Raw genomic sequence first — 15,514 nt, 5'->3', positions numbered from 1 at the left:
GAAAAGCAGTTTGACATTTTTTTCCATTCAATGGTTTATTTTCTAAATAGTATTTTATTTTGTCATTTTTTTAAAAAAAAAAAACCTTCTCAAGTTATTGAAAATGAGCTTTGTCACAAATGAATGTCACTATTTAGAAGTTTAAAAAGCAAAAATTAAACATGAGATGATCTCTTTCTTTTTAAAAAAAGATCAATTCCATGTGAATAGATTAATTACTCAAATAATCTAAATTAGAACAGGAATAGGGAAAAGGACTGGAAATGTGATTTCATCAGTATGAGTGAGGAAATTTGACCTACAAATACAAGCTAGTGGTTCTCTGAGAATCCAGAGCATTGGAGGGTAAGGGATTTGCCTAGGGTCATATAGCCAGGATATGTCAGAGGGGGATTTGAAACCAGGTATTCTTGACTGCAATGCCATTCTATCAGGGGTAATATGTGCCCATTCAAGTGATTACAAAATAGATACAAAAAGATTTTCAGACAGGACATCTATGGAAACTTCAGAGGAATTTGGGAATAATAAACATTTTGGGAGAAGGGTAGGAAAAAGTGGGAGATGTACATTTAGGGACACAGATGTGTAAACTTTTAGTCTATAACTAAAAGTCATAGGGATTCTAGCCATAGTCACAGGGCAGTAGTTCACACAGAACAAAGGAAATTTTGGTTTGAGGACTGGTCCTTGAGAAAGAGTTAGAAGGAGGTAAAGATGAGTGTGGGGCTGACTCTTGGTCACCTTTTTCTTCCATGACCCCTTACTCTGTATTTGCAATCAGAGGCTGAGGGGGAAGAAGAAAAGGCCATAAAAACAGTGAAACTATGATTTAATTGATATAAAAAACTACTACAATGGAAACATCTACCAATGTAGAATGAGAATTCAGCTACAATTTATTATCTTCTAAGACAACTCCCTGGGAGCTCTGAGGAATTAGATGACTTGTTCTTACTCTAATAGCATGCTCAGAAGTAGATCTGGAACCTGGGTCACTAAATCTAGCCCTCCTTCCACTGTACCTCCATGGGCAGGTATTCCAATCCAAACTTCTCTCAAGGGAATGCATTCCAACACCATGTTTCACCACATCAGTGCCACAGAAATCCATTAAAACCTAGCACCCTGGGGGCAGCTAGGTGGCATAGTGGATAAAGCACTGGCCCTGCAGTCAGGGGTACCTGGGTTCAAATCCAGCCTCAGACACTTAATAATTACCTAGCTGTGTGGCCACACAGCCACTTTAAGGCAAGCCACTTTAACCCCATTTGCCTTACAAAAAACCTAAAAAACAAAAAACCTAGCACCCTGGTGGGAGACGTCTTGATCCTAACAGTAAAGCAGTTGATTCAATACTCCCTCTTCCTTTCCCATTAGCTTTCCATTATCATCAAGTGGTCTATATGGTGGGATCACCACTCATATCAAGGCTCCTGCCATAACACCTTTTCTATCACCCCTAACAGTTCCCTTTCCCCAACTCCCAGTTGAGTTGGAGCTTCTTGAGGGCAGGAACTATATAATTTCTAATCACTGAATCTTTCAAAACTCAGGGAAGTAGCTGGCACTTATTAAGTACTTAATAAATAATTATTGTATTTTATTTGTTAAATTTAATTAATTGACCTAAAAGAAATAGGCATTGAAGTACTGATGAGTATAACTCTTTTTAATTCAGTATTCAAGTAACTCCCAAATTCTCACCATAATTAAAACATTTGGAAAAATAGATTTTACTAGAAAGTATAAGATAAATTAGTAATAACTGAAGGTCCCCAGGAATACAAGGAAGGGGTTAGGTCACATCCTGGATTTTGTTCTTGCTTTTTCCTCCTCCTCACCACTCCCATCTCCTTCCCAGATCAAGACAATGAATTTAGTGGGATTTTAGATAACTGCTATCCATGGGGGCCTGCATGCATCTTGTTAACATGCTAATGAAAGTCTACTGATTACAATACATATTGCTTAGTCCATTCTCCAATCTCATAATCTTGCATTTTTGGCAAAGCCCTAGGGCAGGAATTATATATCTGAGAAGGAAATGGATTTATTTTACTCCAAAGTATTTGGTGATTTCTCTACAGTATATGAAAAAAAAAATGATTCCGCTACTGTAGAAACTCATTTTGGTGGATTGGACTTGCAGAAGCAAGTGACCTTTTTGGGAAGAGAGCAACCATTAGAAAAGAAAATCAAGATATTTAAAGAAAATAAAAAACTTTATAAAAAAAAATTATACAGTTTCCACCGGATTTGTAATCTGAAGACCTAGACTTAAATCCTAGATCAAATACATAGTGGCAGTTATGTTACTGGAGAATCCAGTTAACCTCTTTATCCTTACAGGGTTATGCATAGAAAATATTTGGTAAACTTCAAGGCACTTTAGACCTATAAGATAATATTATCAGTATTCCTTTTAAGTGAAGAATTTATTAGAGTAATATTTGGAAAACAGAATCTTGAGCAATTTTATGAACTACATGAGTAGTCTCAAAACTATTCTTCCTTATGCCAGCTAGGTGGCAATGAGTAGAGCACTAGACTTGGAGTCAGGAAGAGTTAAGCTCAAAAAAGGTTTCAAACCCTGTGTTATCCAGGGAAAGTCACTTAATCAATTTTCTGTCTCAGTTTTCTCATCTGTAAAATGAGGATAATAAATAGCACCTACCTCAAAGGACTATTTCAAGGTTTAAATGAAATAACTCTTGTAAAGCATTTTGTAAACCATAAAGTGCTTATATAATTGCTGTGTGGTATCATCATTATCATCATCATCCTTGCTACTTACCTATTTTTCAGAGGTTCTTCTTCAGAATCACTCTAAGTTGATACAGTACAATTTGAAACAATTTTTTTTTTTAGCAAACCAAACATTTTAGAAAAATCTAAATATTTATCAGGACAGGCAGTTGGCAGAGTGGATAGACTGCTGACCTTGGAATCAGGAAGACTCAACAGCCTGAGGTCAAATCTGGCCCCAGATACTTACTAGCTTGTGAGCCTCACAAACCACTTAACCTTGTTTTGCCTCATTTTCCTCATCTGAAAAAAAAAACAGCAGGAGGAAATGACAAAGTACTCCAGAATCTTTGCCAAGAAAACCCCAAATGATGTCACAAAGTTGGATGTGATTGAAATGATTAAACAACAGCAAAATAGTCAGCAGTCTAAATAGGAACATGATTTATCAGGCTAGAAAAATTTCACCCCTTTGAGTACAAAGACCATTAGGCTGGGAGTTAGGAGTCTGAGCTTTTAGAACAAATGGTACCATAATGTGAACCTACTTGTGCCTTGACTTTACCATCTGTAAAATGAGGGAAGTGGATAAGGTTCCTGGCAAACTCTAAATTTTCTATTATTCTAAAAGGTTCTTGTTTTTGATTGATACTCTTTTTCTTATAAATCTATCTATTTGATAGCTTAAGTTGTCGTGGGCAATGGACTATAGATAGTTACCTCAACTTAGTCTATAAAGCTAAACTGGGATATTTATTTCTCAGACACTAACTAGCAGTCTAATCAGTAAAGCTGTTAAACTTGCAATAATATTTCATTGATGTGTACCCAAGCGTTACAAGTTATAAAATTTCCAATTTAATTTTACTGCATCCCTGAAGCTGTAGTAATTAGAAGACAAACTCACAGGAAAGAAGTTTATAGCTTCAGGCGAGAGAATTCTGAACCTGTTCTTCAGGTCATTTATGTCCTCAGGGTTTCCACTTATGACAGCTGACTGTAGACCCAGGAACTTATTATAATAATTCACTAATTCTTCAGGCAGTTGAAGGGGGCAGATGTAGATGACTTCCACATTGACATCTAAAAACAATGGGTATAATGTTAATTATTGGGAAACGAGATTAACAATGTTCTGAACTCTGATATCTGTCTCAAAGTAGTTTAAAATAAAGAACATTTCCAAAAGCTATACCAGAGTTAATTTGGATCGATTTCCCTCAACTCTTACCAATGTAGCAGGTTTCTGGAGTTTTAATGTTTCTCTGAATAAGCAATGATTAATAATTTAAAAAAGTAGAAATGGTTATTCCTGTAGGAGGAGAGATGAAAAGGACCATACAACTACTTGGTCCAATGGAATGCAAGGATTTTGTTTCCAAGTTCCAGACTCATCAATGAGAATTACACATTACTTTAAGAATATATCCCATTAAGTTCTGTACATTATAAAACTGAGCTGTTAACTTTAGAAAGCTGATGAAATAGTAATTCCTTTCCTTTGTCTGGACTGATTCACATCAAGGTCCTTTCCAAATAAACAGATAAACAGTTGGATGATTCCAATCACAGTGAATAGTTCAAGGATCCAACTATCTCTCTGCTTTTTTTTTTAAAGATATCTCTGTGCCTTAAACCTTACATGACACAGCTAATGATTCTTGGCTTACAAAATACTGTGCCTTAATTTGAATAATCTCATATTTTCCCCTACCAAGTTGGTTAAAATTGGCATGTTGTGAGATATTCAGTACAGAGAGAGAGAAAAATGATAATTAAACATTTTATCCAACTTGGTGTTGAAAACTCTGAGATTTCTCACTGCCTGTTACAGCTGTCTTTAAGCAAGACTAACCAGGTATTTATCAGTCAATGTAGTTAGAACATTTTCTCAGTAAAATCTGGGTCAAAGAAAGAAGGGGACACACTGACATGTATTGGCCAGCTGAAAGCCTCATATCCTGTGTGAACTACACCCCAGTTATTCCAGTTCTCACTGATCTCCCTCTCTTCTCTGAACTTCTTTATATTTGTGTATATATATTCACAAATAAACATTTATATGTATATATGTTTGTATATTCCCATATATATATATATATACATTTACTTATATATGCATATGTATGTATATACATACGTATGCACTCACAACAGTTCTTTCCAATGTGTTAATTTAGTTTTCCAACAACAAGAGCCCCTCATGAGCAAACCCTATATTTTTAACATATCTTGTTATCACCTACAAAACCTAGCATAAGGTAAGGCGTATTGTAGGTGCTTTAAAATATTTACTGATTGATTAAAGCTAGGAGAATGGAGAAAGCATGAAAATAGAAACTTGAGAACCCTTGTACAATTCTAGAACTAGATTTCTATATAAAGATCATAAAAGAGAAACTGAGAGAGACTAAATACTTTACTAAAGTCTCCAGTAGTTTAATGACCAGCCTAGGAACCTTGTGTTCTGTATTTTCCTCAACACTGCTATCTTACTACTCAATGTTAGTCGCAATAGAATGTGACATAATGGTCTGAAAGGCCTTGAACACAAAAGAACAGCAAGCAAGTAAAAATGCAGGAAAGATCCAAATGGAAGAAAAACACATGTAATTATATGAATTTTTTAAACAAAAGAATTTCTAGAATAAAACTGTGAGCAATTTTCATTTTCTTCCTTTTCTTCTAGAAAAACAATTCTTAAACAAGGCATCTATCAGACTAACCATAAAGCCACATGTTCAAAATTCATTGCCAGGTATTTTTGGAAAGTAATTAAGATAGACATAATAGTTTCTTTGTTAGTCAATATTCAATATCACTTCAGTCAGTCTCTCACTTATTAACTCTTACCAGGAATTAAAAAGCATTAACTATGGAGGTTTCTAACAGACAGCAGCTGACCTCCACCAGCCAATACTGGATTGACAGGTATAACCTACATATAAAGAATTCTCTTAGTGTGTCCTGCCCCCATCCAACCCAGATAAGCTAATTAGCTTCAAAGAGATAGATGTTTTCATATTGAGGAGTCATGAAAAAAAGTGATCTTTACTATATTTTCTGATGTCTCTTTTTTCCCCCAACTAATTTTATATGAACAAGTACTTTTTCGTTTGATCTACTCTCCCTGAATGTCTATACACTCTTCCTGAAGAGGATAAATGGTGGTAATATTATGTCAGTATGATGTCTAGCAAGAAAAGGCTTCAATCAACTTTGTATTTTCCCAAAGGATACTCAGTCTCTGACTGAACTACTTAAAATGGAAGCTTAACATCTCTTTTACATAATCCCTGTGTGAAGAAAAATCTTTTGTAAAAGAAGTGGGGCGGTTAGGTGATGCAGTGGATAGAGTACCTGGCTTGGAGTCAGGAAAATCTTCCTAAATTCAAATCTGGCCTCAGATACTTACTGGTTATATGACCCTGGGCAAATCACTTAATCTGATTTGTCTCAGCTTCCTCATCTGAAAGTGATAAACCACTCTGGCATTTTTGCCTAGAAAACCTCAAATGGGATCACAGAATCAGATATGATTGAACAGTAACAACAACATGAGTGGTACAAGAAACATTCTACTTGGGCTTCATGAGCTGAAACTAGCCATTAAAAAAAAAATCAAATAAATCAAATCAAAATCTATCCTCTTCTGCATTTGAGTAGCTTCCACCTAATCAGATTTTTAGTTCCAACAGCTCAAAACTAGCAAATTAATCTTAAGATCTTTAAAATTCTATATTGCAGCAAAGCAATATTAGTGCCTAGATAATAGATTAAAGCAATTATACTATTATTTTAGGACACTGTAAATTTCCAGAACAGATATATTTTTGTTACCAAATGGCATTTATGAAATAATAATGATGCTGAAATATATATGAATCATGTAAAGTATGTCATTCCAGGGAGCCAGCTAAGTTGGTCATTGATAAATTAAAATTCTTCATTATTTTGCTTAAAGAAGGACTTGGGAGAAACTATCACACCAACAAACCTCAAGCATGCTTACTTGATAACAAACAAAGACTAGGAAATAGTACCATTTTTTCTTTTCAAGGAGTTTTCTGCCTGGGCTCATGTTCCTACTTCCTATCCTTTATAGCTAATTCATAACACTGGGCTTTTTAGAAGACATTAACCAAAGCTACTTCTCTCCACTAAACTACAGGCACCAACCCTACCTTTCCCTCAAAAACTGCTTGCTGTCTCCCCCCGCCTTTTTTTTTTTTTTTAACAAACTGTGGAGTGGAAAGAGCACAATAACTCAAAAAAGATTTTGAAACTCTGGTTTTACAGACTCATTGTTCAAGTTGAGATTTGCACTGTTAAGCAATTTCTGTTTAGACTTTCTTTCTTTCCTACTAATAATTAAAAGATAACTTTTTTAAAGATCATTTTTATCTGACCCATCTTCTTTAACTGGTTATTCTGTACTAGAGTCACAGTGCTATATTGTAGTGCATTGCATTAATCTCTAAGGTAATAGATTTCCATTGACACAAGTAGAGAATTATGAACTTGTAGGTTTCAGAAGAAGAAAAAACCTCTAGGACTGGAGAAGAGAAATGCTCATCCAAATCTGGATGAAAATTATTTTAAAGAATAAGAAATTGACTGTAGAATTTGTTTTTGTTTTTTTTATTTATTTTTTGTTTGAAATGTTATTTTTTAACTGAAGTGGAAGAAACCCACATTTTAAAAATAAAATATGCAATTATTCTTTAGGTAAATCAGAAAATCTTGATCATTTTCAGACATCTATGTTAGAATTAGAATTAATCCTTATGTTGCATTTGTAAATTTAAAATATTGCACAAATGTTCACTTAATTAATTTAACACTTTAGAAAGTTGTATTCATATGAAAGTATTTATTTACTGTACCTAGTATGTCACATAGTCTTCCCAGCTGCAAGTTCTGTTGCAAATTGAAATCAATGATATTTTCCCGTACACATTTGGCAAATCCTAAAAATCACAAAGAAAGTATCAAAATCTAAGAAGAGGTAGAAACTAAAGCATTTGCAAAAATTTCAAGAAATTCATTGAGTCACTATATATATATTTCTATGTTATTTGCTTTTTTTTTCAAAACATTTTACAGCAAGTTATTTGCTTATGTGTGAAATATCTTACAGAAATAATACAACACTAAGAATGAGTCTGTGTTCCTTGGAAAATTAAGAATTATAAAATATGTACCAAGGAGCTGATACTGCAAACAGAAATGCTCACCTTTTTTTGGTCTTTTGCTTGTTAAATAATAGCAGTAAAGTTGCCAGGATTCAGAGTCATGAAAACATAGAGAAATTTCTGACACTTAAATCTGAATGTTTAAAATAGGATGTGGTATGCACAGACTGAGGTTTCAAAAACCTGGATCACTGGGCTTTGAAAAATATGTCCTCTTTCACTTCATTTTGAAAACCCTTACCAGATTCATTCTGAATTGACAGCCAGATTTCAGATAAACCTCTTGCTGTCAGGTACATGGATTTACTAATACCAAACACTTGAGTAAGAAATATGCTTCTGGACTTAGCTAGAGGAACTCTCAACCTTTGAAAAGCAAAAAGATGAAAACAGCTACTTTGTCAAGACTAAGGAAAACCCCACTGAGAATACATTTGCCATGGTTTTAGTTCTTCCATTGGTGCTACTGGAAATAAAATAGGAGGGAAAATCCCATGGGTTACAGTGGTACAACCCTCTACCAATGCCAATTAAAATGACAACAATAATTTCTTCTTACTCGTCAGTGATTCAAAAGATATGGATCAAAAACTTAGAAGGCAAAAAACAAAAACCATAAGTAGGTGGAACTACTTCTGTATATAAGTGATTTAACATTTGTGGGTACAACTTTTTGTTATGAAACGGCTTTTCACATTTAGAAGAGACGCTTCAATGCCTCCTTGTGGTTACTGAGTCCAAACACATGTCTCAAATTAAGCTACTACAGATTAAATTACATTACTAAGTCTACAAGGTATTTTCAAGATTCTTTTTTAAAAATAAATACCACCTACAATTCTACTATTATATTTTTTAATATAAAAATGTCTGTGATCCTTGATCCCTTGCATTGATATCAGTATTTATGCACTAGACAGAATTTTGAAATTAAATGGCTTTATAATTTGGTAGTTTAATCTTTGCTGCTATGCTTACAAATTTAAGAAATGAAAATGGCATCAAGGAGTAAAAGAGCAGACTGAATGGTTCATGAAATATTTTTTTACTTTTCAAATAATATGGAAATCTGTGTGACATGTAAAAATGGAAAGGCATACACTAAAAACAAAACTGTATTAAAGAGTTCCAACTTCTGCTGCCAGATATGTATAGGCACACGGATAGACAATAATGTAATTACTTGAATGTTTCTCCAAGTTGAATTTCACAAAATCACAGAATCGGAAATTTGGAATGGATCTCTGAAGCCAACTAGTTCAAACCACACAACAAATATAACAGACCCAAAGAACAGTCAATCAGTCTCTCCCTGAAGACTTTAAAGGAAGAGAAACCCACCTGTTAAGGAGTCCGTTCCCCTTTTGGACAGCTCGTATTGGTAGAAAATTTTTCTTGGCATGATAACTACACTTTGGTTTCTTCAGTTTCTATCTACAACTCCTGGATCAGGCTTCTGGGGTCAAGTAAAATGAGTCAGATCCCTCAAGAAAGTCCTTCAAATAATTGAAGTTAGCTGTCATGGCACCCAAGTCTTCTTTTCTCTGACTTAAACAAGCCCACTTGTTTCAACCAATCCTTCTTTGTCATGAACTCAAAGATCTTTGCCATCCTAATGGACCTCATCTCTTCCCTGGATGCTTCCCACTTATCAGTATTCAAAAGAATATTTAGAATGCTGGGTAAGATCTTGGCAAATGTACACCAACTCTGGAGCCAAAAGAACTGGGTTCAATCCTACCTTTGATAGTTACTACTGTATAACCTGGAGCAAATCACTATATATACATAAGGCAAAACTGCGTGTTTGTGGTGGGGTGGGGGAGAAGATGCCTAAAGAACTAAGAATATCTCCAAATTTTTCTGAAGATATTCCTCAAAGGCAATTTCTTTGTTAAAAAAATAGATAAAATCAGATAGTTTCACTCTCTTGGGGAAGAAGATGGGAGGAAATGAGGGAGAAAAAAATTAGAACTCAAAATCTTATAAAAATGAATGTTGCAAATTATCTTTATATGTAATTGGAAAAAATAAAATACAATTTGCATTTTAAAAAGATTGAATATAATAAAAGAGGTTTCATTAAAGAGATATCTAATTTACAACATAAAAGATGGCTGATCACTTTATGGCCAAGTTTGAGTCTTATGCCTGAATAAGTATTCTTGTATTATGTATAGTTGGTGGATGGTTTTTCCAATATATTGCAGGCTAACCATGATAATGGTTTAAAGATACAGGTAGTTTCATGCTTTCAGTGTCTAATTCTATTTGTGACAAACCTTTTCACTCAAACTCCAACAACCCATCAGACACTTAACTAGCTATGTGACCCTGGGCAAATCACTTAACCCTGCCTGCCTCAGTTTCCTCATCTGTAAAATGAGCTGGAAAAGAAAATAGGCAAACCACTTCAATGGCTTTGCCATGAAAACCCCAAATAGTGTCATGAAGCAGTTATTCTGTGTAGCAGCACTACAGAGAAGCATGCCCCCCCCATGAAAGCAGCATACCTGACCTAGTTCCTGTGCCTGTTTTATACTTATGCTGAGCTCTGGCTTACACTGGCTTATACTGATGTTTGTGCCTTCCCCACTGGCTGAGCTTTTAGTCCGACCCTACCCCTGGCATGCCAACATAGACATGCATAGATCGTGGGTACAATCCAGCTCTGTGCTTACCAGGGCCATCCTTCCAGGCGCCCATGCATCAGGCTGACGGGCTAACTAGAGATTCTGAATGCAGTAACAGTAATGCCAGTCATAGGAACACAGAACTCACAATAACCCTGTCAGACACTCACTAGCTGTGTGACCAGCACAAGTCATGTAACTTCAGTTTGCCTCAATTTCCTCAGCTGTAAAATGAGGATAATAATAACTGTCTCTCAGGATTCTTGTGAAGATCAAATGTAATAATAATAATAATAATAATAATTGTAAAGCTCTTGGCAGTGACTGGGACACTGTAAGCTAATATTATGATAGGTATTATTTGTGGCTAAGGTCTCTATTTATCTGGATGTAGATGTTGGAATACTTTGAATCTTCAAATCTGATGGTTCTAGTGCTAGTTTAGTGCCAGTTTAATCAGACTCCCCTTCTAAGACAGTGGGGTTTTTCCCCCTTCCAACTCCTTTTTTGGGGGGGGGAGGACAGTAGGGGTAGTGTGTGTGTGTGTGTGTGTGTGTGTGTGTGTGTGTGTGTGTGTGTATGAGATAGTATTTTTACTTAAATAAAAGGGGCAGCTAGGTGGTTCAATGGAGAGTCAGGTACAGAGTCAGGAAGATCTGAGTTTAACTTCAGCCTCAGATACTTCCTAGCTGTGTGACCCTGGGCAAGTCATTGAATGTCTATTTGCCTCAGTTTCCTCATCAGTAAAGTGGGTCTAATAGAAACATCTACTTCTCAGGGAGTTTGTGAGGATCAAATGAGATGATAAAAAAATGAAATAAAAATAAAAATGGCACAAAGTACTGTATGTGTTAGATTTAATATACTACCCTCATCTGTAAAGTGTGAAAGCTGGCCCTTAAACTGAGTTTCTAGAAATTAGAGGCTATTTCTTTCTAGGTCTATCTGCATTATGCCCAACAAAAAATGTCCCACAAATTACAGAATGATTAAATAAGAGCTTATAGGAGTTAAGATGACCTTAATATATTATTCATTTTAGAAGCACATACCAACATTATTCTTGACTCAGTAATAGCCCACAAATTAGAGTATTATCATTGAAAAGTACCTTAGAAAATGATCATCTGGTATGATTCTCTCATCTTATTTCTAAGGAAACTGAGCTCCAGAAAAACGAATTGATTTATTCAAATCACATACACCCAGTAAGTAGAACCAGAATTCAGCTCTCCTAGTGTCTAATCTGACCAACTTCCACAATTCCAAAGTATGTCAAAAATGGATAAAAGCAGTCCAAGAAGATGGGCATAATTCTAGGTTCATGATGCCAATTATGATCGACACAGTGCATAAGGGCACTTGATCAACACAGTATCTATTTTTCTCTCTCATTATAAATAGATTTTTAAAAAAATTTCTGTTATAAGCTTAATAATCATCAACAAAGACAAAATAAAGTATACAAATAAATAGTAAAATCTTTCTTAAAACCCATAGTATTTAACTAAATGATTGAACAATTAAAAAAGAAATGTATCTGAGCCAGGGAAAGGCTTAGCAATTCAAGTAGACTTTGGCACCCAAAGACTTGGGTACATTTGGTGAATGAGGCTGCCTAAGAGATATTAGGATAAACCCACAATCTCTGCTTATGAGCTGAGGCAAAATACTTTGCATGGTCAGTAAATTGTGCATATTGTGCTCTCTTTTGCCAGTGCAAGTGGTTCAAACACTAGAACTGAGTCACGTGAATGTGGATCTCCCTTCATTTTCATCTGAACAAGGGAGGAAAAATTAGAGGAATATCACCAGTACTTACATGCACTTACATTTCCTGGACAAGAGGTAGAAAAATAGGGAGGGAACTGTACTCCATATATCCCCTTTTTTTTGGGGGGGGGGTGATAATCTTTTAAAAATTGGAAACAAATACAAAATGACAAAAGAAAAAAAACACATTGCAATGGTTATAGCAGTCCATAAAGTAGATCAGAGAGAACTGAATATAAAACATTATATTTTCATTTCTAGAAAGCCTATATAATAAATACTGGTCATTGTTTTCTAAGCTTCCTGACTGCTTCTTTGATGGTTTTCTGTGCACTTTTTTTACTCACCCCCCATCCCTACTTTAAAGAAGGCTACAATTAAGTATGGATATACACACACATACATAGAACATACATAGAAATCTATAAATATAGACATTTACATACATATATTAATACAAATATACATAAGGTTATACTATGCTTATTTTCACCTGTCATTTTTCTCTGAAGGTGCATAGCATCTTCCTTCAAAGGTCCAAGTTTTCCATATTTTTCTAAATCAATCAGTTCATCATATCTGAGAGATTGTCTATGATTAAGTTTTTCCCCGATTTCCTGTATTCCTTCTATTTTTCCCACATGTTTTATTTATACAAGATAATTTAAATTAAAATATTTGAAATAATCCTTTTTTATGCTTCAACAATGCTCTCCCTTATAGTTTAAAGTTTGATACTTCTGAATCTACTTCCTTTACATTTTTTCCCTGATTTCTTTGAAGTTTATGACCTTTTGTTTTTCCAAATGATCTTTACTGTTATTTTTCCAATGAAGTAAAATAATTTTTCCTAATTTAATTGGATAAAAGATGAATAAATATATAATTAGGTAAAACTGTCATTTTAAAAATTATATTGACTTTACCTACCCATGAACAATAAATATTACTTCAATTATCTAGATCTGAATTTATTTTTATAAAATCTATTTTATATTTATGTTAATATAGTTCCTGTGTTGGTTTTTAGCAGATATATACTCAAGTATGTTGTACTGCTTGGATATTTTAATTTAAAAAAAATTTTTTTTTTAGGTTTTTGCAAGGCAAATGGGGTTAAGTGGCTTGCCCAAGGCCACACAGCTAGGTAATTATTAAGTGTCTGAGAGGCCAGATTTGAACTCAGGTACTCCTGACTCCAGGGCCCGTGCTCTATCCACTGTGCCACCTAGCCACCCCTGCTTGGATATTTTAAATGGTCTAAAACAACATTGAATAATATTGTGGATGCATAATATGGTTTCTCCATTTTTCACTTTTGATTAAATCTGTTTTATTTTTAACTTTGTCTGAGATCATGATTACTATTCCTGCTTTTTTACATACTAAATTCTACTGCTGTCCTTGATTTTATCTTTGTGTATCTATTATTTTTATAATTTCTTCTGAAAGCAACATATTGCTGAATTGAAATTTCAAATCAGCTCTTTATTTCTGTTTTATGGGTAAATTTGTACCATTAACACTCTAAGCTATAATTATTTGTTGTATATGTTCCTTCCTATTTTTCTTTTCTATCCTTCTCACCCTGTTCCCATCCTTCCTCACTCCTCTGCTTTATCTGCTACCTTGCCCTACTATTGCTTAACCTAGGCACTCCTCTAAATGTCTGACTCTTATCCTCTCCCCCTCACCTATCCTCTTGACCTCTTCTTTCTTTCTGAATTTAGAAGATTTTTATGCTTCTCTCTCTCTCACATGCTTTATTTGTATAAGATAATCACTCCTTTTCTCTCCTTACAGTTTTATTTTTTTAAGAATAACCCCATCCTATTCAGCTCATCCCAAGACTTTCTTTTTCAAACTACCCAAATAATGATGACAATCATAAGAATATTGTTAACATTTTAATATATATGAAGTAAACAATTTGACCTTATCGAATCCCTTGGTATTTCATGTTTCTCTGGATTCTGGGGGTTTTGTCACAAAAACCTGAAAGCCCAGTTCATTAAATGTTCATTTTTAAAATTCAAGATTCTACTTATATTTGCTGGGTTAAGTTAGCTTTGGTCATAACCCCAGTTTTTTTACTCTACAGAATATAGTATTCCAATATCCCTTTTAACTATTTTTTAAAAACTGATGCTAAAATTGCATTATATTAGGAGAAAGCAAATTAAAATTTTCTTCCCCCAATATCTACTACCCCAAATCAAATCAGTTCTTTAAGGGTGAGGTGAATTGAGAGGGGAGGCAAATAATTGGAGGTTTAATTGGCTGATAGCTGCCTAACGTACCTAGTAACAACATTAGAGCCATATAATTGGCACATTTCTTTTAATGCTGATACATTAAAGAATGCCAGAGTTTAAATGCAGCATGAAGGCTAAATCCAAATAAAGGAACAGAGAGGTTAAAGGGAGATGTGGGAGGAACCAGGCCAACCATACTGTAAATGGAAAGAGTTAGTTAAGGTGATGACACCATGACTGTTTACTCTAAAGACCTTTTGTTTTCCAACTAGAATGTTCAATCCCCTGTGGCAGTCTTGCTTATTTGACTACTTAAAAATAGAATCCAGCATAATCAGTGAACCAAAGAAGGTTCAATTTTACTGATCATTATGGGAAAAATTATAAGATACCTGTATTATCATTATTATGGAAAAAATTAAAAATACCTATAATGTTAAATCAGGAGATTTGAAAAGAGCCATTCTCTCATCTCTTCAGAGAATTTCAAGACCAGTTTATTTAACTTAATAAGGCATCAGTGTCCCACCTACCTCTTTACCCAAAAAGCCTGGAAAAAAAAGACATTAACAAATAAATTCTACTTTCTAGAGATGTGATCATTCATTTCATTGGTGTTATTGCTGAATATGGATGCACTAACAAAACAAAGAAATTCCTTATTTTAAAATAAACTGAAGGAACCAATAATAAGTTTCTTTTATATGTCAAAATACTTATAGCAGCACTTTTTGTGATAACAAAGCACTGGAAACAACATAGATGACCATGGACTGGGAAATGGCTAAACAAATTATGGTTTTTTTTTACTATAAGAGAATTTGGCTGTGCTAAAAGTCACAGTATATGGGATGACAACAGAGAAGCATAGAAATAATTACATGAACTGATGTAAAGTCAGCAGAGCCAA

At 34.4% G+C, this 15,514-nt stretch overlaps 1 protein-coding gene across 9 annotated transcripts in view; it reads right to left on the bottom strand.

Annotated features, from left to right (window-relative positions):
* IQCH (IQ motif containing H) overlaps positions 1-15,514 on the bottom strand; it is a 281,126-nt gene that overhangs the window by 117,630 nt on the left and 147,982 nt on the right. For all 9 annotated transcript variants that reach the window (XM_074234458.1, XM_074234453.1, XM_074234454.1 and 6 more), the window contains 2 exons: positions 7,635-7,718; positions 3,656-3,831 (listed from right to left, as the gene is read on the bottom strand). In XM_074234458.1, coding sequence (XP_074090559.1) covers positions 3,656-3,831; positions 7,635-7,718 — 260 coding nt within the window. The remainder of the gene's footprint in view (positions 1-3,655; positions 3,832-7,634; positions 7,719-15,514) is intronic.

This window comes from Macrotis lagotis, chromosome 4, assembly GCF_037893015.1.
Source record: "Macrotis lagotis isolate mMagLag1 chromosome 4, bilby.v1.9.chrom.fasta, whole genome shotgun sequence".
NCBI lineage: Eukaryota > Metazoa > Chordata > Mammalia > Peramelemorphia > Peramelidae > Macrotis > Macrotis lagotis.
The sequence above is the reverse complement of the archived record's forward strand: the minus strand, read 5'-3'. Positions and strand labels throughout refer to the sequence as shown.